Below are 25,790 nucleotides of genomic sequence, written 5' to 3'. Positions count from 1 at the left end.
GCTAGAGTGTTCGTTGGCAAAGAGTGATAGAATAAACCAGTTTCGTCAGCATTGTAGACTTGACTGAGAGTGAGGCCCTCCCTGTCGATCAAGCCCTTCACCTTGTGCCGAAACTTGTCAACTCCATCCTCGTTAGCGTCCAAAGCTTCGCCATGAGCTTTACGGTTGGTAAGGCCATGCCGTAACTTGAACGCGAAGAGCCAACCCTCGGATGCCTTGAAGTCTAGGGCGTCGTGAAGCCTGGCGAACTTCTCAGCAGCAGCCTTCAGCTCTGTACCATGTACCATCACACCCGCAGCACGTTGCTGTTGATACCAAATCAACGTGGAGCGGTCGATTTCAGCAAACTTGGGAGTAAACATCACCTTCCTCTCCACGTTGCGTTTGCTTCTCAACGAGAAGTCAGCCGTGTACTGCATGAGTTTGTCTCGGGATCTCCTGATATTGATCAAAGTAGATCGGACCAGGTTGAACTCGCAGAGGATGCGGGAAGAAGACCACCCCGCATCTACTTTCTCCAATATCTCCCGTTTCTTCTCCAGAGTCAACACCACTCTCTTCCTCTTCTCAGGCGGCGGGGCCATCATCACACACACTAATAAGAGGCACGAGAGCAGCAGGAGGCCCTGCAGCAGGTAAGGAACCACCACAAAAGCGAGCACGTGGGCAGCCATGACGACGAGCTTGCACTCGCGACGAGAGATAGGTGGAAAGTGGGGAGGATGCAGCGGCACTCTATCGGTCATCGGAGGAATGACGCACCACAACAAAGCTGTCCCGTGCCGCACGCGCCAAGTTCAAATTACGGGCGGGAAAAATTCGGACCATTTTGGGAATATTGGATCCCGGGACAATTATGTCCGGTTAGTGGGGATGTTCGGATATTGGGCGTTCGGATATTAGAGGGATTACTATATAGATATATATATATATATATATATATATATGTCACAGGGGAATGTAAAAATTTTAAAAAGAGATGCAGATATTACTTGAAAGTAAAGACAAGGAATTGACTTGTGAAATGAAGTAGTTTTACTTTATGGAGAGAATACAAAGAACAGCAACTAAGATGGTCCCCAGTCTGGCAGATCTGTCATACAGAGAGAGGCTGGATAAGCTGGATTTCCCTTCCTTAGAAGAAAGAAGAAAGAGAGGAGACATGATTGCAGTGTTCAGGACCATGATGGGAGTAGATAAAATTGACAAAGAAGATCTGTTTTTATGGGATAAGAGAGTAACAAGAGGACACGGAATGAAACTGAAGAAACCAAGCTGCTTGAAGGATATCAAGAAATATAGTTATCCTTATAGATGTATAGACCTGTGGAATAACTTGGACAAAGAGATCTTCCAGTCTAAAAACTTAAACGAGTTTAAAGCCAATTTTGACATTGAGAAACAGAGACTGGACCCCATGAACATAGCTCATTTCCTGTATATCACAGTTAGGTAAATACAAATAGGTAAATACGATGGTAGTTAAGTGGTAACTGGGGAGGGGAGGAACAACAGTAGGGGGCTGGCGGCCGTGCGTAAACACAGCTGTTCGGCGCCGCGTGCCAAGTTCAAATTACAGGTGGGAAAAAATTAGGATCTGGGGGGATTTTTTTCATTTTTTGGCCATTTTTGGGTTCTGAAGGCCCAGGCCCAAAATTTCTGGGTAGTGGGGTGTTCGGTTATAGGGCTTCCGGATAATGAAGGGATTATATATATATATATATATATCGTTTTCGTTTTCGTTTTCGTTTTTAAAGGTTCCAACATGCTTGCATGTGTCGGCCTTGGTCACCTAATGGCGGCTCTCCATGCTGCACGATCCATTGCAGCCTCCCTGTTCAGTCCCTTAACCCTAAGGTCACACTTAATGACCTCGTCCCATGTCTTTCTCGGTCTACCCCTCATAACCCCACCCCCAATATTAACACTTCTCACCTTCCTCACCCAGCTATCATCCCCCATCCTCTCCACATGTCCAAACCACCTCAATCTACCTCTCCTCATCACAACACCAATACACTCCAGTCCCATCCTACCTCTCAACTCTTCCATTGTAAACCCAGCCCCTCCAGGCCTTGGACGCAGGGACGCACTGCACATCCACCTAATCATTGTCATTTCTGTACGTCTGAGCCGGCGAATGTCTTCCTCCTTCACTGCCCAGGTCTCACTGCCATACAGCATTACACTCCTAACACACGCTGCATACAAAGACCCCTTAGCACGTAGGGAGAGCCCCCTCAATGTCAGGAGAGGCAAGAGCTCCCTGAACTTCTTCCAACCACTTCTCACCCTAGCCACAGAGCTAGCTCCAGCCCCACCTCCAGCACACAACATGTCTCCTAAATAACAAAACTCTTCCACACACTCAAGAGATTCACCAGCAAGTTCAATTCTTTCACGTCTGACGATCTCCACCTGCTCACCCCAGCACGCCGTACACATAAAATCAGCATTATCTCGCAGTCTACCTCTGATACCACTACATCTCTTATGCACCCATTTATCACACACACCGCACAAGATGGAATTACTTCCCACGCCCTTGTGGCAAACTGCACATGGCCACTCTCCCTCGTCTTTGACAGTACCGCCACCAACCCTAGATATCATCACTTTTGTTTTATCTGCATTTACCCTTAAACCCTTTTGCCCCATACCATCTCTCCACTTCCTAAACCTTTCCTCCGCCTCCCTTTCATTCTCTGCAATCAACACCAAATCATCAGCATACAACAACTCCCACGGGAGTCCGTTTCTAAAGTCACGTGAAAGGGCTTCAAGTACCATGATAAACAACATGGGACTCAAGACTGACCCCTGATGCACACCAACATTCACGGAAAACTCATCACTCAAATCTCCATTCACTCTCACCTGGGTGTGAGCACCCACATACATGGCCATAACCACCCTAACCAGCCACTCCTCCAAGCCAAGCTTTCTCATTGCCCACTTCACCACCTCTCTAGGGACTCTGTCAAAGGCCTTTTCCAAATCAACAAAAACAAAATAAAGATCCCTTCTCCTACCAATATATTTTTCCTGAAGCTGTCGAACAATGAATATGGCATCAGTGGTCCCCCTACCTGGCATAAACCCAAACTGCATCTCATCAATATTCACTCTTTCTCTAATCATACCTTCTAAAACTCTCTCCATTACCTTCATTATCTGATCTAAAAGCTTTATACCTCTATAATTCCCTCTTTCCAGGGCATCACCCTTCCCTTTATACACATTTACAATTACACTCTTCAGCCAATCATCTGGGACAACACACTCATAAATAATCCTATTTATCAGGTCAGTGACTAAACTCACCCCTATATCGCCTGAGGCCTTCAACATTTCGGCAGTCAACCCAGACACACCTGCTGCCTTCCCCACCCTCATCCTGCCTATTGCCTCACTCACAGTAGCAGTATCAATCAAAGGCCAAGGGCCAGACACTGGATCTGCTGGCTCCAAACCTTCCCTGTCCCAGTCAAACTCCTCATTCAACAACCGGTTATAATGCTCTCTCCATGCATCTTTAATATCCTCACTGTTCACCACTACCCTTCCTTCATCATTCTTCACACACTGCTCACCTATGATATCCCGATTATCCCTCTTCACCTGACCTGCCACCCTAAATATATTTTTCTTTTCCCCATGATTTAGGTTATCAAGTAATTGTCTCTGTGACTCAGACTTTGCCCTGTATACCTCTCTCCTAGCCCTACGCTTGGCAGCCAAATATTCCTCTTTGCTACCACCCTTCTTCCATTCCCGGAAAAGCCTTCTTTTCTCCTTAATTGCAGCTTCTACACCCTCATCCCACCACCAAGTTACTTTATGTCTTGGTGGTCCTCTTGTCCAGCCGCATGTTACATCAGTAACTCTCAAGAAATTGTTCTTGAGGGCTCTGGACTGTTCATTAACGCCTCTGTCTACAGCTCTCTGTTCAGCCACCACTCTCCTCAACACGCTATAGAAGGCATCCCTTACTACTTGGTTTTTCAGCTTCCATATTTTCCTCATAGGTACATAAGTCCTCTTTTTCATCATTTGTTCTTTAAGCACCATATCACAAATCAATAGTTTGTGCTGCTGCACACACTCCTCACTTCCTATAACTTTAACATCCCTCACTAACCTCCTATCGGCCCTCCTAACCAGAAAATAATCTATCTGACTGCTATTTCCCCCAGACTCATACGTAATTAACCTACTGTCTCTTTTCCTAAAATATGTGTTGCACACAATCATGTCCGTTGCCTCCCCAAACTCGAGTATCCTTTCCCCTTCTGCATTCCTTAGACCATATGCACATCCCCCATGCACTCCTTCATAACCTTGGGCTGCTTCACCTACATGACCATTTAAGTCCCCTCCCAAAATCACTATCTCATCATCCCGCATACCACCCACTCGCCCTGGACCCATGATCTATGCCGGCGGAACCCCCGCCACGCCTCCCCCCAGAAGTCCGCCACTAGGTAGCGGGGGCAAAGTTTTCTGGCCGCATGCCCTTGCTGGCGCCAACCCCTGTAACGTAGTGGGATACGTTGTGTGAAATGTAAAGTGCATGTGGTGTAGTGCATAGATAGTTAGAGGAAATGTTTGGGAGAGTATGCTGGTCTACTCTCCATGTTACTGTCACACTGAAAAGGTCAGCAAAGGGGGATGGTTAGATAGCTAGTGAAACAGGAGCTCCAGCTCTCCCTATCACCACCATTCCCATTCCCCTCGGGAGTACTACCCTGTTCGGCCCGTGCTACGGCCTCCTCCTATATATATATATATATATATATATATATATATATATATATATATATATATATATATACAGTAATCTCTCTAATATCTGGACGCCCAATAACCAAACATCCCCACTAACCGAACCTTATCGTCCTGGGATCAAACATTCCCAAAATGGTCCGAAAATCCAAAAAAATTGGAAAAAAAATCAATTTTTTGCCGTCCGTAATTTGAACTTGCTGCGCGCGCCGCGTGAGAGCATTGTTTTGGTTCGTCATTCCTCCGACGTCCGATAGAGCGCCGCTGCATCCTCCCCACTTCCCGCCTGTCTCTCATCGTGACAAGACCTACTCTGTTCGCCATGGCTGCCCACGTGCTCGCTTTTGTGGTGGTGCCGTACTTGCTGCAAGGCCTCCTGCTGCTCTCTGCCCTACTCTTAGTGTGTGTGATGATGGCCCCGCCTCCTGAGAAAAGGAAGAGAGTGGTGTTGACTCTGGAGAAGAAAAGGGAGATATTGGAGAAGGTTGATGCGGGTTGGTCTTCCTCTCGCATTCTCCGCGAGTTCAACCTGGCCCGGTCAACTTTGTTCGATATCAAGCGTTCCCGAGACAAGCTCATGCAGTACACGGCTGACTTCTCGTCGAGAAGCAAACGCAACGTGGAGAGGAATGTTATGTTTACCCCCAAGTATGCAGAGATCGACCGCTCCACGTTGATTTGGTATCGACAGCAACGTGCAGCTGGTGTGATGGTACGTGGAACGGAGCTGAAGGCTGCTGCTGAGAAGTTTGCAAGGCTTCACGACGCCCTTGACTTCAAGGCATCCGAGGGTTGGCTCTTCGCGTTCAAGTTACGACATGGCCTTACTAACCGTAAAGCACATGGCGAAGCATTGGATGCTAACGAGGATGGAGTGGAAAAGTTTCGGCACAAGGTGAAAGGCTTGATCGACAGGGAGGGCCTCACTCTCGGTCAAGTCTATAACGCTGACGAAACTGGCCTATTCTATCGCTCGATGCCAACGAACACTCTGGCCGATGAGACGGAGAAGCGTGTACCTGGCCGCAAGCTTTCTAAGGAATGGATATCTGCTTTGTGTTGTGCCAATGCTAACGGCATGCACCGGCTTAAGCCCGTTATTGTTGGCCGTGCAAAGCAGCCTCGGTGCCTTCGTGGGGTGATGGATGTCCTTCCTGTCGTATGGTACCATTCTTTGAAAGCATGGTTCACAGCTGTGATTTTCAAAGACTGGTTTCACCATCACTTCGTCAAGGAGGTCATACATTACCAGACGAAGACACTGGGAATTCCTTGCGACCAGGTAAAGGCTCTCCTTCTCCTCGACAATGCACCTGCCCACCCGTGCGACAAGGACTTGGTTGCTGAGAATGGCCGTATTAGGTGCATGTTTCTGCCACCTAATACGACTGCTCTCATTCAACCAATGGACCAAGGAGTGATCGTGGCAACAAAGCGCCTGTACCGTCGGAAGTTCCTGGACGAGGTGATGGTGGTTCTCGAGGACGAGGACGAGCGCAGGGAAGGACGTGACACTCGAGGCAAGCTGACTTTGGAAAACCTTCGCCGCTACAACATCAAGTCTGCGCTGTACAACTGGGCTAGTGCATGGAAGGAAGTCCCTGTGAAAACTCTTGAAAATGGTTGGTCTCGTCTGCTTCTCGGAACAGATGTGGAGTACGATTTCCTAGGGTTTGACGTGGATGACTTCCATGCACGGCTACATACGCACGGCGACGATGTTGATGTGGACGATGTTCGTGAGTGGTTGAACGACGACGAGGGCGATCCTGGGTATCAGACGTTGTCTGATATCGAGATCGCGTCTTCGGTTGCTGGTGTCAGTCCCGAACTTGAAGATTCCGACGACGAAGGCGATGATGATGCAGACTCCGCCCAGCAGGACACTACTCCAGCCATCCCCAAGCTGAGCGCACTCCGGGAACATCTAGAGTTCGTCCTAGACTACCTGGAACACCCGGACTGCGACAGGGAGATGGGGCCCTTGGGACTCGTGGAGGAAGTGCGTGCTTTCCGGCAGCGCATCATCAATCGCCAGAATCGTCAGTCCTTGCGTCAGTCAACGATTGACAGTTTTTTCAGGCCCGTGACCCCCGCTGTGCCAAGCCCTGGTTCCACTCCGTTGCCTCCCCAAGACAGGCCCTCATGCTCCGAGCCACAGCCCAGCACATCAGCTACAGTGGAGTCACCGCTCGACGTGAGTTTGCGGTTGTCTTCAGAGTCTTCTGTAGTCGGTACGCCATCACCACTACCCACCGATGCACCCCTTGGACGCCTGCCAGTGATACTCTCGGGCTCTGACAGTGAATAAACAGCAAGAACTTCTCCACTAGACCACACGGGAATTTTGAGTGTTGTGCAGTGAAAAAAACGGTGTGTTGTGTTAAGGTTTTCAAGTTGGGAGAAAAGACTAAGTAGAAAAGAAATTTAACGTAACTAACCTTCTTTGTTTTGGCTTTGGAAACTTAAAAAACTTGGGAAAAGTTTATGTGCAACACTTAAATTTAATGGAACATTATTTGGACTAAAGTGAACACTGTGAAAAGAACGGACTTCTGTGTGTTAGTGACTAAGTTCAGTGCAAGACTTCAGGAAGAGTGTAGTGCAAGTGCTTCAGGAAATCGTTCTTACTGTCAGAGTCCGAGAGGAGGCGGTTATTCATCGAGGTGGCCAGGGACTTGCTGTAAGTAGCCAGAATGTTTCATGTTGTACTATTTTCCATACTATATTTACCAGAATGTTTCATATTGTATTTTTTCCCATACTATACTTACCAGAAAGTGTCATACTGTACTTCTTTCCATACTAAACTTACCTCATGCATGTGCAGTAGGAATGTGTTTTTCAGAGTTCAGTTAGGTTAGGTTCGGTTAGAGTCCATAAGTACCAGAATGTTTATTAATGTATGAACATACTTCTAAACCCACATTTTATGTTTCTATTGCATTTATTTCAGTCATTTATGTGCCTTATTGGTGTGATTTGGGTGTTAAATAGGTGCTATGCATGTCCGGAGGGAGTTGTATAGGTGTTTCTCTGTGTTAGGGTCCGTAAGTACAAGTCCATAAGCTGGGGCCCAATATCCGGACGAAACCAATATCCGAACCTACCTATGGCTCTATTGATCCGGATATTGGAGGGGTTACTGTATATATATACAGTATATATGTGTGTGTGTGTGTGTGTGTATATATATATACATTTATATATAAAACGTGTATAGCTTATAATTTCAGACGATGCCTATGGAACAGGGTCCTGAGCAAAGTTACGATCAGTTCCCACTTGTAGCAGTGACTTGTTTTTGGAGGAAGAACGGGAAGAGTGCATTTTCTTCATGTTTTTTGTTCCTCTTGCAGAAATTAATCTTCTGTATGGGATGATTATCATAGGTTGTATCTGTTTTCTACAGGAAGAACAAAGAAAGAAGAATGCAGAGTCTTTGTGTGTCTAACTCTTCTTGCAAAAACTTGTTGAGGTGATGACAGGGCAGTTGATCATAAATATGTTTGTGCATCCTTCACCAGGTGTTCCGTGAGGGCAGGACAAAGGCGGTGGGTCGTGTGCTGGAGGTTATCCCTAAGGTGGCCTCACTGCAGCATCAGAAGAACCACAAAATCATGAAGATGGTCAAGCAGGTGTGTGACATGGTTTCGGTGTAGATGTTTGTTTGCTGTTTAGCTTTACTTTGGACCCTCCACCCTCCGTACATTGTTAGGTGGGTTTAGTACCTGATTTTGCATCCGACTAAGCTGTGCAGCCATTGTTGGACTGTTTTCTCCGAACACACAAAAGATACTTCATTGAAGCTGGAAGGCAAAACAAGAAGATTCATGCATTAGTTTATTCTAATGTGACAGATGGATTGGCATGACTGTTTTTAAAGCTCATTTCTTTTATCAAAGTTTATGATGCTGAAGATAGTTTTTGGTGAAATTGCTGTGAAATGGATAATTGTGTCTTCCATTGTAAGTAAATTGAGTGAAAAATTATTAGTGGAAGGGAAGACAGCCATAATATTTACATTTGTACGATGCTGGATGCCTAGCAGTAGTTTCATTGCATATGGCATGTTCTCTTCTCTAGTAGGCAGGCTACTTGCCACAGAATTAGGCTTAGTAGTTTAGAGAGAGAGAGAGAGAGAGTGATGGTAGTGAGCAGTCCAGTATATTTCTGCTAATCAAGTAATCAGACTGATAAGTTGAAGAAGCTCTAGTGGCAGGATCAGTAGTGGGGCAGTTGTAGTTGAGTATGTAACAGGTTTCATTTGGTTTTGTTTCATTCACAAGGGCTCCATTGTTCAAGCATGCATCTGCCATGGTCACCTAATGGCAGCTGTCCTTGCTGCTCGATATCTGGTAGCCTCCCTGTTCAGTCCCTTATCCCTGAGGTCACACCCTGTGACCTGGTCTCAGGTCTTTTTGGCTTGCCTCTTGCTGTGCTATTCCCAGAGTTGACACCTCTCACTTTCTGCACCCAGTTGTCATCCCCCATCCTCTCCACATGCCCATACCATCTCAATCTACCTTGCCTTATCACAACACCAGTACACTCCAATCCCATCCTTCCTCTTAACTCTTCCATCATAAACCTAACACCCCCTAGGCCTGGCATTCAAGGATGCACTGCACATCAATCTAATCATTGTCATTTTTGAATGTCTGAGCCTGCAGTTATCCTCTTCCATTACCACCCAAGTCTCACTACCATACAGCATTACACTCTTAACACATACTTCATACTAAAATCCCATAGCATGGAGGGGGAGCTCTCTCAATATCAGGAAAGGCAACAGCTCCCTAAACTTCTTCTAACCACTCCTCACTGTAGCCACAGAGCTAGCTCCAGCCCCGCCTCCAGCACCTAACATGTCTCCCAGGTAACAAAACTCTTCCACACACTCAGGAGATTCACCAGCAAGATCAGTCGTTTCACACCTGACAGTCTGTACATGCTCTCCCCCGCACAGTGCACACATGAAATCAGCATTATCTCGCTGTCTGTCTCTAATATCACTACATCTCTTATGCACCCACTAATCACAAACACAGCACATGATAGAATTACTTTCCATGCCTTTGTGGCAAACCGCACGACCATTCTCCCTCTGCTTTGTCAGTACTGCCACCATCCCTAGGTACCCTCACCTTTGTTTTATCTGCATTTGCCTTCAAGCCCTCGTGTCCCACACTGTCTCTCCATGTCCTAAACCTTTCCTTCACCTCCATTTCATTGTTTGCAATCAGCAGCAAATTATTGGCATACAACATCTCCCATAGGAGTCCATTTCTGAAGTCACATGAGAGGGCTTCAAGCACCATGGTAAACAACGAGGAGTTCAAGACTGATCCCAGATGCACACCAACATTCACGAAATACTCATCACTCTAATCTCCATTCACTCTTACCTGGGTGCAAGCACCCACATACATAGCCATAACCACTCTAACCAGCCACTTCTCAATCCCAAGCTTTCTCAATGCCCACTTCAGCTCTTCCTTAGGGACTGTCAAAGGCCTTCTCCAAATCAACAAAAACAAAGTAAAGATCCCTTTTCTTTCCTATATATTTTTCCTGAAGCTGTTGAACAATGCATATGACATCAGTGGTCCCTTTACCTAACATAAACCCAAACTGCATCTTATTAGTATTCGCTCTTTCTCCAGTCATACCACCGGAACTCTCACCATTACCCTCATTATCTGGTCCAAAAGTTTCATGTCTCTATAATTTCCTCTTTCCAGGGCAGCACCCTTCCTTTTGTGTACATTTACAGTCACACTCTGCAGCCAATCATCTGAGGCTACACACTCATAGGTATACATATTGTTTCATTTCGTTTTGTTTTTGAAGGCTCCAGCATGCTTCCATGCATTGGCCTTGGTCACCTAATGGCAGCTCTCCCTGCTGCTCGATCTCTGGCAACTTCCCTATTTAGTCCCTTATCCCTGAGGTCACACTCAATGACCTTGTCCCAGGTCTTTTTCAGTCTACTTCTCACAATCCTACCCCTAACATTAACACTTCACACTTTCTCCACGCAATCGTCCCCATCCTCTCCACATGCCCAGACCATCTCAGTCTACCCCACCTTATCATAACATCAATACACTTCAATCCCATCCTACTCCTCAACTCTTCCATCATAAACCCAGCCCCCCCAGGCCTCACACTCAGGGAGGCACCGCACATCCACCTAATCATTGTAATTTCTGTACATTTAAGCCTGCGAATATCCTCTTCCTTTACTGCCCAGGTCTCACTACCGTACAACATTACACTCCTAACACATGTTGCATACAAAGACCCAATAGCATGGAGGGAGAGCCATCTCGATGTCAGGACAGGCAACAGCCTCCTGAACTTCTTCCAACCGCTCTTCACTTTAGCCACAGAGCTAGCTCCTGCCTCACCTCCAGCACATAACATGTCTTCCAAATAAAAAAACTTTTCCACACAGTCAAGAGACTCACCAGCAAGCTCAATCCTTTCATACCTGATGATCACCTGCTCTCCCCGACGTTCCTCACACATGAAATCGGCATTATCTTACAGTCTACCTCTAATACCACTACATCTCTTATGCACCCACTTATCACAGACACTGCACAAGATGGAATTACTTCCAACTTCCTACACCCTTGTTACAAATCACACATGGCCACTCTCCCTGTTCTTTAACAGTGCCACCACCAGCTCTGGATCCATCCATTATCCAATCCTGTGTTGCCCCATGAGGAGCATAGGAGTCTGGGGCTAGGCAAATTGGTCCTGACATTGAAGGTGAGAGTGACCAGCCTCACTCATCCCTGAGTAGCATTACATGAACAGTAAATCCCAATCATCTCTCGGATATAAACCTGCATCAGCTCAATCCGAGTGGAGCACCTTCATTTCTCACTTAACCTCCAAGTGCCATAATTTGGTTATATGGTTACCACCCAGCATTGTAAATGGTTTTCTGGTGCACAGGAAACCATTTGGCGTGTCACTCAGTGTAGAGTCACCCATAGGCAGAAGGAAGAGGAAAGAATGAAGGAAAGACAGAAGAGGGAGTGTAAAGTCACCCATAGACAGAAGGAAGAGGAAAGAATGAAAGAAAGAAAGACAGAAGAGGAAGTAAGGAATAGAGGAAAGGGCAGACACCCAAAGCAGCACTACATTGAGTGAGTGAATGGTGAGTGCCCCACCTTCCATTTTCTATATATATAATCATTCATTCATTCATTGCCAGATGCCATGTATCCCAGACGGGGTGGCCAAGGGCTTAGAGTTAATTGTTTTACAGGGAGGGGCACTAATCCTCCACCAACCCCACTTGACATGTAGGGATGCCAACAGCATCTGGTGTTCCCAGGCGGTCACCCATCCAAGTACTAACCAGACCCAACGTTGCATATATATACATATATATATATATATATATATATATATATATATATATATATATATATATATATATATATATATAATTATAACTCATGGCCTTCACTTATGGAATTTGTTGCTTGCAGTGGGCATCGGGGTATATATTTATACTGTTTATACTCTACGGAATTGAATTCATGCAAAAATAAATGAAGGCCCCTTGTAATTGTACTGAGCAAATAAATATAGATTGCTTGTAACCTCTTCCCTCGGAAGAGATTCTCCCTAAGCTGAAAAAAATCTTTATGCTTTACCAAAAATATAAGAACAAACCCATTGCACTATGGGGATAATTACAGATGAACATTTCAGTATCATGCCTCAGAATAGCAGTATGGATTGTTTTGCACTGTGGTGCAGTCCATGCAGTGAGAATATTATTTACTATTATTGAAGTTGTAAGTGAATGGTCATGACAATTTCTTCCATCATACTTTATTTGTATTTCATTCCCTCTGTTAGTAGGCACTTTTATTTGGCATATAAGAGTACCCCAGTAGCAAAGGAATGACAGAAAGCAGCTATATCTAACCCTGCAATTTAAAAATCTTTCCCAAGCTGAATAAAGACATCTTGTGAGAGCAGGAGAAAATTGATACACAGTATCAGATTGAAAGCCTGACAGCTGTGGTGCCAGCATGCAGTTGATTCCTTCAGTTTATTTGAAGTCAGTATAAAACATTGACCTACTTGGTGCTTGCATATTTTTCTCGCTGTAACATGTAGCAGGTGTAAACATTAGCTCCAGAAAAAGTGCAGGTGAACTTCAATGGAAGTGTATATAAAGTGGGCCAAAAATTAATGCAGCACATCTGGGGAAGTACAGTACAGTCAGCGTTCACATAACGCGGATACATAGCCCCAGCAAAGTCCCGCTTCATGAGAATTCCGTGTTATAGGGGCATATGTTTACATGTTAAAGGGTTTCATGGTACCTCAGCCAGCCCCAAGTTCACGTTTTGGGCAATATTCAGGGTTTTTTCCCAGGACATTTACATGCCTAGTAAAGATATCATCATATACAAACACTGGAGGATTCCTCACTTTGAACTGAAGAGGTTGCAGGCTTGCTGGAGGGAGGTGGAGTGGGGTTCTCTTACTGGTCCCCAGCATGGCCCTCTTTCCGTGCCAGTTCCATAGAGTCCTCTTCTGAGGAAGAAGATGAGTCCTGTAAGTCCTGATTCCTCTGTTGCCATTCTTCTGCTTCCTGCACAAACCCCTCAAAGTCAAGATTAGTAACCTCAGACATTGCATCTTCCTCTGGTTGTTGTTGCAGAATGGCCTCCTTCTTGCTGAGAATCATACTAATCTTGGGCTCGTTAACTTGGTAAAACTTCACGATGTCACAGTTACGCTGTCCTTTCTCCTTCCTCTTGATGACAGCCACCTTCTGCTCCTGAATGAGACACTTCCTACATTTGGAAGGGTCATGGTGCAGCGGGATGGTTGGGCAGGGTTAGGTGGCACAAGAGAGAGAGAGAGAAGAGAGAGATCACACAGAGCACATGCACAGGACGGAGTGTGGGGAGTGGGTAGGCTGACCTGGGTCAGGAATGCTCAGTGGACTATGACGTCACCCTGCGCAGACACATGTCAGCTACGTCATAGGCTGATGCAATCTGTGCTCTGTCTGTGACTTGGCATGTTCTGTGAATTTTCCAACCTAAGTTTTATGCCCTGAACTACGTTCTGTCTATCATTGGCTGCATAGTATGACTGAATCATAAACTGGGGCCTCCCACCGCGTTATGTCCATCATCACCGTGTAGTTTGGTTCTGAAAAAAATTATCAGCCTCCTTGCACCACGTAATATTAAGTTTTCCTTCATTATGTCATTTTTTGGACACAAAATGGCACCTACCGCATTATATGGTAAGCATTTTGCACTCTCTGATCATGCTTTTTACAGACGCTGACTGTAGTTGTCCTTTTATAACCCTGTCCATTATCAATGTTTGATATGTCTTTTATAAAGTGCACTCACCTACTTGAAGGGTTGTAACTTCTTCAGTCTGATGGTGTAATTCTTTTCTTTCTTATATCATTTTGTGTCCTCCATAATACTTTAATTGGTTGATGTTTTGAACTGGAGAGTTGGAAATAGACTTCGTTAGCCCATTCTCAACTCTTGGGCTCCCCAAAGCTGAATAAAACCATCTTCCAGCTGCAGGAATAGTGTATACAGTAAAATACAGCATCAGATCGAGGGTTTTAATGTTTTAGTTTGTGAAGCTTGTGTATTTTTATGTGTAACCGTGTGGTGTTCTTCCTGTAGAGTGTTGGAGGGAGTGAAGGAGGGCAGGTAAGCCAACTGAATTGTATTATGTATTCCACACAAACCTGCATGCACAGCAAGACTGATTATGAAGGAATGATCCACATTTAAGTGCATACATAGTACTGTATTAAAGTAGGTGTTGTTCAACATAAGGTATCCAGTTTTAGTACTGTAGTACCTTAATACCCTCACTGGGAGTACCCCATTTGCTATTCCTAGCGAACTTCCCACTTGTATGATGTGGTATGCATGTTTTCATTTCCTCATTTTTTTTTTTTTTTTTCTTTTATATTTTTTTCAAAGTAAAATGTTATAATAGGTTCTTGAAGTGGATATTACTGGTAGTGTATGTATGACGTCTGTCATGGTCTTGTAAATACAGTAATCCCTCCATTATGCGATGTAATAGAGCCAAAGGCTTGTCCGGAAAGTGGGTCCGTCCGGATAGTGGACCCCTGCCTCCTGGACTGGTACTTTTGGACCCTAACCCAGCCTAACTCAGAAAACCACCTACATTACTCTCTGCCGGACATGCATAGCACTTATTTAAGACCCCATTCACACAAGTAAGGGACAGAAAGTATGAAGTAAATGAAAAGGAACCAGAGAATGAGGAATTAGAAGTGAGTATGGAAAATTTTTAGCATTGTACATGGTACTTACAACACGTCCATGGCCGTTTGTTACGGAGGTTAACCTGCCTCCTCTAAAGCTCTGGCAGTGGTGAAAATGCTCTTGAGGCACATACAGTCATCCAGTGTTGTGCTGCACTTAATCCTTTGCACTATTTGTCATAATAGACGTGTTGCCAGTTCTGGGTAAACATGGCCAGTGCACTCTGCCATGTACTTAGAAGCTTACAGTATATGTATTTTTTAATCTAATTTACCATTTGCTATGATCAAGATATGATAACTTTAATTCTTTGCTGTTGGAGGGAAGCAGCCGCCATGTTGGCAATGACGTCAGTATTCATACTGCAGATGATGCTCCAATCCATCACCCAGTACTTTACCAGTAACAGAGATAACAGTTGTACCTACATGGTCACTGTAGATCCAAACTACCCCCTTCAGGTATGTTGTGAAGGAATACTTTTCATGGTGTAAATGGATGGTACCTGTTAGGTGAGTAAATTGTGGTGAAATCGATTAGAACAGCATACAGCTACACCATTCCCGAGCGGTGCACCTACCTCATGAGGTGGAAAGTACAGTAATTATGGCGTCCAGCATCAGCCGTATGAGTTTATAATGGTATTATGCTCATGAATATTGAATATTTGACCTCTTCATTATTAGTTTCTGAAAGAACAGTTTCAGTGAGTGCGTCTAATTGTAAAGTACCCTCAGGAGAATGTGACAGAATACCGAATCGGCACTTTTAATTGGTAAGTGCTATAGGTTTATCATCATATAGACTCATACTCACCTAATTATCTGAAATCCGGTAAAATTTTTGTATTCAATTTTGCTTAAAAAAAAAAAAAACGGATTCACAGCAAAAACGTGCAAAAATTAGCAGAAGTGTTTCTCCTTTAGCACAACAGCTTGCCTTGGCAGACTTCTGCTTTGTATAAATATTAATTTAACATACAAAGGCATTTATTTGCACTTTAAATCAGTATTTGTGCAAAACAGAAGTCTGTCAAGGCGTGTTGGCGAGCTAAATTACAAATACCTGCTAACTTTAGCATGTTCTTGCTCTGAATCCTAATATTCAATTAACAGTTAAATTAAGCACAGTTTTTTTTACCGAATTTCAGATAATTAGGTGTGTATGAACCTACATGGTGAAGAATATAATATTTTCACAACAGTCTTGACTGCATTCCAGCACTGGGAACTTCCGACGAGCAGCCTGCCACACTGCTTTTGTTTATTGTTATTGACTGGTACACAGAGGAATAATTTCACTAGTGTGCTTTTGTCTTTGTTCTTACACATTGGAATGAGACATTAGCAAATGTTCCTCTTGTCATTAGGCATTCATAGAGGTCAGAAATAAGCACAATGTTTATAGACTAAACATAAACAGAGTAGACTAGGCTGCCTCAGTGTGAGTAGTGACGTCTTGCCCAATCAGAGTCCGTTTCAAAGTCACATGATTTTTCAGCTACTTCATCTATTATTTTTTCATGTTTCTACACAATTTTTGGAGGAATAATGGCTTACTTAGTTATTTTCTGCGTAATTTTTACCCATACAAGTATCTTCAAAAAAATTTTGACCGGAAACTCGTCTGTTGTTTAACACTGCACAATTCTGTTCTTGATTGCACCACGCCAGTTTCAACCGCCAGTTTACACTCTGTACTTAATCTTTGCACTCTGAATTCTAATTTCATAACACTGCACAACACTGTAAATATGAATTCTAATTTCATAACACTGCACAACACTGTAAATTCCCATGTGGTTTAGTGGCGAGGTATTGCGGTTTATTCACAGTTTATTCACAAAAATGAGCACTTGCAGCATCCATTGAATGAACGTCTAGTCAGGACGGTAGGTGGTAACTGGGGAGGGATGGGGGATGCAAGCAGCGAGCGTAAACACAGCTGTTTGGTGCTGCGCACCAATTACAAAGTACGGTTGAAAAAAAATGCCGTTTTTTTTTTTGGAGGGGGGGGTTCCAAAGGCCTGGGCCCAAAATGTCCGGTAAGTGGGGAGTCCGGATGGGGGTGTCCGGATAGTACAGGGATTACTGTAATATTACTTGCCTTTCCTTAGGAGAAATATTAAAGTAAAGCAGAATCCAAATTGTGACCAACTAACCTCCATAGCTATCATGATCTAGTAGGTTAGAGCACAAGCTGGTGACTGAAAGGTCAAGTGTTTGAGCCCACTAAAGGACTCTTTGTTGACATAAAGAATGATATCCAATCTCAGAGAGCTATATGCACCAGCCAAAGACTGCTAAATTCCTTAGACCTTATGAGAGAGGAGTGCATGGCATAAATTGCATTGCAGTATCATTGCATCATTAGCATAATTATATTAAATGTTATTTTGTCTGTGTGAATGATTTGCTTTATTTTATGTAATAAATAAGGTGGTTGCAAGAAGTTTATAATGATTGGTACCTTCAGTTATTATAAGTATTTTTTAACTTTGTTGAGGGATTATCAGGTCACACATAATTTAGTTATGTTTAATCCATTTAAAGAGAATAAAAAGTATATAACCTTTACTTCCTCATGTGTGTTTCCCCCCCCCCCCTAAATTCTGTTCTGTATGGATAAATATAAAAACTGAGTAAAGGACACTGTTTATTATTTTTACAGTACTGTATATGGTTCAGACAGTGGACCTTAATCCCTTGAATTCGGTGACATATTTTTAGTTTATTCTTCCTTTCTATATATTGATCTTTCCATTTTATAGTGAGGTACTTTAATCCCAGAAGAGGTGGTCACAAGCAAATGGCATCCATGTCACTCTGTCCTCTCCCAACAAGTTTCCCTCTGTTCAGCTCACACCACCTTAATTTACATAATGCACCATACCTGTCCATCCCCTTCCTCCACCGTTTGTATTAATGTCGTTAGAAACAGCCTCCATTAAACCCTTCGCATCCTGATTTTTCTCCAAGAATTGAATTAAATTATTGAAAGATAGCAAGAGTAAAACTTGAAATAATCAGAATGAAGGGGTTAGATTATGATGTAGTAGCTAGGGTGCAGTAATTTCACTGGTTGTACAGTAATACAGTAATGTATTCCATTTTTTCTATACTCCCAGTTTTGTGGAGGTTTATTGTTATAGATTTTTTTTTTTTAAATGTAAGGAAGAAACAAGCAAAGGTTAGACGCCCTCAAGATTGTTCCCTCCAGGAAAAAATAAAAAGATAACAGAGCCAGATTCAAGATCCATTCATTTCGAGATGCCTGGACACTCTGTGTTTAACCCTTTAACCACGGGTGTCATCCCAGAATGACATTGCAAAAACTGGACCAAACCGCGGGTGTCATTCTAGAATGTTTGTGAATATTTTGAATACCGCGCGTTTTTTCCGCGCGCCAATTGTTTCAAGGGAGAGTAGCTATTAAGTTCTTTCACTCCAGCCGACCCCCACCTCCTTCCTCCCACCCCTCGGGCCCCCCACCCCACCCCTGACCAAACACGCATCAGTATCTGTCTAGCTGTGTGAGTGACAACACCACTGATGTGGCAGTGAAGTGCGGGCAATTACAGTGCCTTTTACCTGCCTCAGTGAACACAGAGTGGGTGTTTATCGTATGTGCAGTGTTCATATATGTTTATAGTATTATTATCAGAATGAGGTTGGCATTTGGTAATGGTGTGTGAGCGAAAAATAGTGATTTTAGATCTCTCACTTCTAATGGCACTGCCCATCCAGTGATAGTCAACGAAATCATGAAACCTACATCATTGCAAAGCGGAAGGTTAGTACTTTCTAATGGTACCTTATTTTTCGCTCTAGATTTATTCTGTGCAGAGTTATAAAGGTTTAAAGTTTGTTTACATTTTGGCTGGAACCCCAGCGGGGGGGGCCAGTCAGGTCAAAACAATGCCTGCGGTTAAAGGGTTAAAAGATTGGAGGTTGTAGACATCAGGAAATACAAGCATGAAGACAGTTTCAGAGTTGACCTGTTGCATACATGAAGGACTGGAGTAAAAGTTAACTCTTGCAATAGAGAGTTGGACAGAAAATGGATGAGATTTTCCTCGTAGACAGGTGCTACGGTTCTGCTGTAGTGGCGGAGGGATGCAAGCAGATGTTTGTGAGGATCAGTGACCATTGAAGCAGTGATAGAAAAGAGATAAGGATGCTATAGCTATTGACTTACTTGATTGTTGGGATTGTCTTGGTTGAAGAAAACTGGTATTAGTCTGAATGAATTATAAAACCAGGGTACAGGCACCTCACCTAAAGTGTGCCATCGCAAAGTGCGTCTAGCCTAATGTGCGATGGAGGTCTGACAATAATTATTTATTTAGAAAGTGCATTTGCTACTTGCAATATGTGACAGGCAACTCTCAAGCATAATTTGTAGCGCGCAATGGGTAAGGGTGGGGCTGGTGAGTATGTGTGGTAGGGTCCGGCTGGTGTGTGAGTGGTGGCGAGGGAGATGCCAGTGCTGTGACGTCACAGCAAGAGAGGGGCCGACGTCACAGCGCACTGTGACGTCGGCAGCGTCTGTGCAGCTTCCCTTTACCTCCCCAAGGCCATTGTCTACCGTCTGTACAGTGCTGGTAAGGTCTTGAATTTTCATAATAAACATGCAGTATTGCTCTTGCATATTTCTGTTGTAAGTTTTCCATTTGCATTTTAGTTAGGGATAGGTATTGGTGAATCAACATATGAAAATTCAGGATGTGTCGCCCATAAAGCAGTTTTAACATGGGATCCCATGCTTCGCAAAGTGTGAATTTATAAAGTGCTACAGGCTGTGTTGCCCATATTCACACATTTTACGCGAGATGACTATATATAATAGCCTACTGGAATTTGACATCATTATCTTTATCATTGGTTTCTGGTGGTAGGTGGTGATGACCATCAGCCACTCACTTCAAGTAGTGCTACCTACTTCTTCCTTCCTCATTTCTCATTCTTTCTCTTTGTCTCTTCTCCTCTCTTCTCATTTTTCTCTTTCCTTCCTGTAAGTTTTTGTTACTCCTCCTTCCACTTCAGGTGGCTCTGCACTCTGATAGGCATAAAGGTTTCCTGTAACCCGGGAAGACATTTACAATACTGGGTGATAACCATATAACCAATTTATGGGATTATGTGGAGCCTTCTGTGATGTCTGTGTTAACTGGGTAAGGAATCACATATGCAGCATCCACCCAAAAACCAGACCTCCACACTATTCACTGTCCCTCACTGTGGCAAAGTTCTGTCAGCCAAAAGAGAACATCAGTTCTTTCCATGGGATGGTCCTGCAGGGGTAGTTGCTTGCCTGCAGTTGATCAGGAACAACCCAGATGTTCTTCATTCACATGGAATAGGAAGATCAAGAGCCTGGTTCTATTATCTTTGTGGGGATACATGTTAGCAGAGAAAGGAAGCCTTAGATCCTCTCATGAGCAGAGGTTCACCAAATATCCAGCATTGTGCCCTGTCTTCCATATTTCTCATTCCTATACAGAAAACACAAAGAATATTTCCTCCTCAAGCTATGTTTTTGTGAACTTCTTATCTCAATCACAAAAAATTTTTCATCTGGCAGGAAAATCTTGGTGGACATTTGAAAGTGATACTACAGAATCCCCACTGCAGTGTTATAGGAATTTCAAGATTGCTCGCACCATGTGTAGAAATACTTCAGCTTTGCACATATTGTATTTAATGTCCTGACACTTTAATTCAAAGCACTTTCTAATGAAATTATGATGTTAAGTTTCAAGATGTTTTACTACATGTAGTTTATGAGCATGTTTTTGACAATGGTGCCTGATAGGTATGTTATTATCCATATCACACTTAAACCATTTTACTTTAGTTCAGATTGGCCTTTCAAGCATTATGATTTAAAGCTAATGTAGATATTTCAGATGTAAAACAGAACTTGTTTATAACATTGCATTAAAAACTTTCCATAAAGTCACTTAAGGTATAATAAGTTGCCAAATTTTCCACAACAGCTAGAAAGTTAAGAGTAAATCAGGATTATTCTGAGTGTACCTTCACTTTGGTTATACTGTACTTTTGTATTTTAATACTGCTTAAGATCTAAGCTGAGGCTGTAATACTCATGGTAAGGGGGTAGTTCATTATCTAATTATTCATTTTCTCCTCTAACAGGCTGGTGGAGGGACAGGCAGTGGAGGTGGTGAGGGGAGTGGTGGGCAACAGCAACAGCACTCTGGGTATGGTGGAGGGGGAGGAAAGAAGCAACGCAGTCGTCGAGGAGGCAAACATAGGTTGGTTAGCTGACATTTACATACACTCCATCAAAAACGTATCGATGCAGACTTAATGGGAAACAGTTTGAGACACTACAGAATATGTTTTCATTACTAAAAATGCTCTGTGGCAGGGGGGACACAATCTGGCCGCACTGTGGGGTGGTACTACTACTACTCTGTAGCCAGGTTGTAGGAAGAATACTGCCACCATATTCTTTGTGTGTCGTAAAAGGCAACTAAAAGGGGCGGTGTGAGGGGACTAGGGACCCCCTCCTCTGTTTTTTAGTTTCTAAAAAGAGACAGGCCAGAGAAAGGAATGGGGGATTGAGTTATCCCCGTACCCTGATTGGGTCTATGAATGTGCGTGGATGTAGTACGATTGAGACTAAAAGGGAGGAGATTGGGAGAATGTTTGTGAGAAGAAAGTTGGATGTGTTAGCTTTGAGTGAAACGAAGATGAAAGGGAAGGGTGAGTCTATATTTGGAAGTGTGAATGGAAGAATGTCTGGTGTTGATAGAGGAAGGGCAAGAGAAGATGTGGCCTTGTTAGTAAGTCCGGAAGTACAGCAGTGTGTGATTGAATGGAAGGAGGTGTCATCGAGACTGATGTGGATGAAAGCGAAGTTTGAACACGAGTTGTGGGTGTTTGTGAGTGCATATGGGCCTGGTAGTGGAAGGGATGAAGAAGAGAGGGAGTCTTTGTGGAATGATGTTGATGAGTGTTTGCAGAGTTTTGGAGCGAATGTGAATGTGGTAATGATGGGAGGTCTGAATGCTAGAGTGGGAAATGTAGCAGTTGAAGGTGTTGTTGGTATGCATGGTGTGTGTGGAAGAAATGAAAATTGGGAACGGATGATAGGGATGTGTGTTGAGCGAGAGATGGTGATTGGAAATATACTGTTTGAGAAGAAAGATATTTATAAGTACACGTGGGTGAGACAGGAGGGTGGAATGGTTGTGGATAAAGCATTGATGGACTATGTGGTTGTGTCTAGAAATATAATAGGAAGATTGTTAGATGTGTGAGTTGTGAGAGGGGAGGGTGGAGGTATGTCTGACCACTACATGGTGGAGGGAAAGTTAAGAGTAGGTAAGAGATGGGTGAGAGCTAGGAGGGTTAGGTGTGGCAGGGAGGTTTTGAAAGTGAGTGAGTTGGATAAAATAGAGAAAATGATAGAGTATCAGGAGAAATTGAAAGATGAGTGGAACGCAGTGAAAGATCAGGAAAAGGGCAGTGTGGAGGAGGAATGGCAGTTGTTTAAGAGTGCTGTGGTGGGGCATGCAGAAGAGGTATATGGTGTGAGACATGTGGGTGGTGGTGTAAGAAAAGGAAGTGAATGGTGGTGTGAGGAAGTAAGTATGGCTGTGGCTGAGAAGAGACGTGCATATGAAGTATGGCTGGAGAGGAAGGATGAGGTGTCATATGAGAGGTATAAGGAAAAGAGGAATAGGGCAAGAAGGGCTGTGCGTGATGCTAAAGTGGCAGCAGATGAGAGGTGGGGTAGGTGGCTGACTGAGAATTTTCAACAGAATAGGAAAATGTTTTGGAAGGAGGTTAAAAGGGTACAAAAGGGAGAGTCTGGGAAGGAAGAGCGAGTAAAACCAGAGGATGGAAGGATGTTAATATAGATGGATGCAGTAAGGAAGAGATGGGCAGAGTATTTTGAAAGATTGTTAAATGTAGAGGAGGAAAGGGTGGCTGAGATTGTGGCGGATGGAAGGGTGCAATGAGTAAATGTGTTGGGAGAGTTGAATGATTCTTTGATCATGAAGAGGAAGTGGAGAAGGCAGTAAAGGAGATGAAAACAGGGAAAGCTGCAGGTATGGATGGGTGTGCTGTGGAATGCCTGAAGGGTGGTGGAGTGACTATTGTTGACTGGTTAGTAAGATTGTTGAATGTGTGCTTTGTGAAAGGTATGGTGCCAATTGACTGGGCAAGTGCTTGTGTGGTCCCATTGTATAAAGGCAAGGGTGATTTTTTTTTTTTTTTTTTTTTTTTTGAGGAAGAAGGAACCAAAGGCAATGGGCCAGCAAAACTGTTCCTTCCAAGAGAAAAACAAAATAAAAGAGAGAGCCAAATTCAAGATCCATTCATTTCGAGATGCCTGGACACACTGCGTTTGAAAGACTGGAAATCATAGGAAGCAGGAAATACAGACAGAGGGAGACAGTTCCAGAGTTGACCTGTTGCCTAAATGAAGGACTGGGAGTAACGGTTAACTCTTGCATTAGAAAGTTGGACAGAAAAGGGTTGAGAGTTTGCTGCTAGACGGGTGCTACGCGCCCGTCGTAGAAGTGGAGGAATGCATGCAGACAGTTCAGAGGAACAGTGACCATTGAAGCAGTGATAGAAAAGAGATAAAGATGCAACATTGCGGCGAAGAGACAGAGGTTGAAGGGAGTCAGTAAGAAGAGGAGAGTTAATGTGATGAAAAGCCTTTGACTCCACCCTATTGAGAAGAGCTGTATGTGGGGAGCCTCCCCACACATGAGAGTTGTACTCCACACAGGGGCAGATAAAACCCCTGTATAGAGTCAACAATTGTGCAAGGGTAAAGAAGGAATGGAGTCGGCTTAGCACACCCAATCTCTTGGAAGCAGATTTTACAAGAGATGTAATATGATCTTTCCAAGACAAGTCCCGAGCAAATGAAACCCCAGGCATGTTCAAGGATGATGCAGGATTAAGTTGAGTATTATTAAACATAAGTGGGTATACGTGTGGAAGATTTTGTCGGGTTGATAGGTGCAGAAACTGAGTCTTTGATGCATTAAAAACAACCATATTATTTTTACCCCAGTCAGAGATACGAGCCAATTCAGACATTAGGTGTGCCATAGCCTCGCCCCTTGCCTGATGAAGTAACAGCTGAGATGGACGTTGTGGGAATGGAATGGAAAGGTGAAGGGTGGAGTCATCAGCGTATGAGTGGATAGGGTTAGATGTACAGCTTAGAAGGTCATTGATGAATAAAAGGAAGAGAGTTGGTGATAGGACAGAGCCCTGAGGAACACCACTGTTGACAGATCTAGGAGAAGAACGATAGCCGTCTACAACAGCGGCTATAGAATGACCAGAAAGGAAGCTAGAGATGAAGGCACAGAAAGAAGGATAGAAACCGTAAGAGGGCAGTTTGGAAATTAAAGATTTATGCCAGACTCGATCGAAAGCCTTTGAGATGTCAAGTGCAATGGCAAAGCTTTCGCCAAAGTCCCGAAAGGAGGATGACCACGAGTCTGAAAGGTAGGTGAGAAGATCGCCTGTGGAGCGTCCCTGACGAAACCCATACTGACGATCAGAAAGAAGGTTGTGATAGGAAAGATGCTTTAAAATTTTTCTACTAAGAATAGACTAAAAAATGTTTGAGATACAGGATGTTAAAGCAGTTGGGCGATAGTTAGAGGGTTGGGAGTGGTCACCCTGCTTTGGGACTGGCTGAATGAGAGCAAACTTCCAGCAAGAAGGAAAGGTACAAGTTGACAGACAAAGGGGAAAGAGTTTGCCTAGGCAGGGTGTAAGCTCAGAAGCACAGTTCTTGAGAACAACAGGAGGGACTCCATCAGGCCCATATGCCTTATTAGTATTGAGGCCTGCAATGGCAGAAAATACATCAGCTGAAGAAATTTTAATGTTAGCCATGAGGAAGTCAGAGGGGGGAAGTGATGGAGGAACAGCACCGGAATCGTTTAAGGTGGAATTGGAGGAGAAAGTCTAAGCAAAGAGATCTGCTTTATCAGTAGAAGAAATAGCTACAGAGCCATCAGAGTAGAAAAGAGGAGGGAAGGATGATGAGGTAAAGTTGTTAGAAAGGTTTTTGGCAAGGTGCCAGAAGGAGCGGGTAGAGTTCGAGTTGGAGAGTTGAGAGCATTTTGTACAGATGAAATTATTTTTAGCGGAGCGAAGAACAGACTTAGCACGATACTGGGCAGAAATGTATAAAAGATGTGATTCAGGGGTGGGTTTGTCATAAAGACTTTGTAGTTACTTGTAGAGAAGTATATTTTAGACTTGTGGTCGAGCGGCTTTTATATCTTGTAGTAGTTTCCCCACCAGATGTCATGTAGTGACGGGAGAGGTAAAGAATAGTATGGGACTATTTTTATTTGTCTTGGAAATATTACAGGTATAAGAGTATAAGTCCCGGGTAGCTACCTCCCTGTCTCGCTATCTCTCTCTCTTTCTGTTCTAAGGCTAATCTCCGTCTCGACCTCTCTCTAGGGTCGCTTGTCTCCTTCTAAACTCTCTTTCCTAAAATCTGGTGTAGTAGGGGTGTGTCACGTATGTTCCTCATGGCAACCAGATCTTTCTCACGAGAGGACTGCTGACAGCTAACTGCATCATCTCCTTACTGGCCGCTGTCGTCAGCTTTCCTCCGTGTAAGCATGTTTAGCGCTGCTAGATTCTCGCAGACACAACACCT

The 25,790-nt window shown here is 43.8% G+C and overlaps 1 protein-coding gene across 1 annotated transcript in view; it reads left to right on the top strand.

Annotated features, from left to right (window-relative positions):
• Positions 1-25,790, top strand: part of GTPBP1 (GTP-binding protein 1) — a 463,031-nt gene that overhangs the window by 404,686 nt on the left and 32,555 nt on the right. The window contains exons 11-12 of the mRNA XM_080276296.1: positions 8,313-8,423; positions 21,266-21,384. Coding sequence (XP_080132422.1) covers positions 8,313-8,423; positions 21,266-21,384 — 230 coding nt within the window. The remainder of the gene's footprint in view (positions 1-8,312; positions 8,424-21,265; positions 21,385-25,790) is intronic.

The sequence above is a fragment of the Coenobita brevimanus genome, chromosome 64, assembly GCF_032717465.1.
Source record: "Coenobita brevimanus isolate Jiangsu-jjx chromosome 64, ASM3271746v2, whole genome shotgun sequence".
In the NCBI taxonomy this organism is placed as follows: Eukaryota; Metazoa; Arthropoda; class Malacostraca; order Decapoda; family Coenobitidae; genus Coenobita; species Coenobita brevimanus.
The sequence above is the reverse complement of the archived record's forward strand: the minus strand, read 5'-3'. Positions and strand labels throughout refer to the sequence as shown.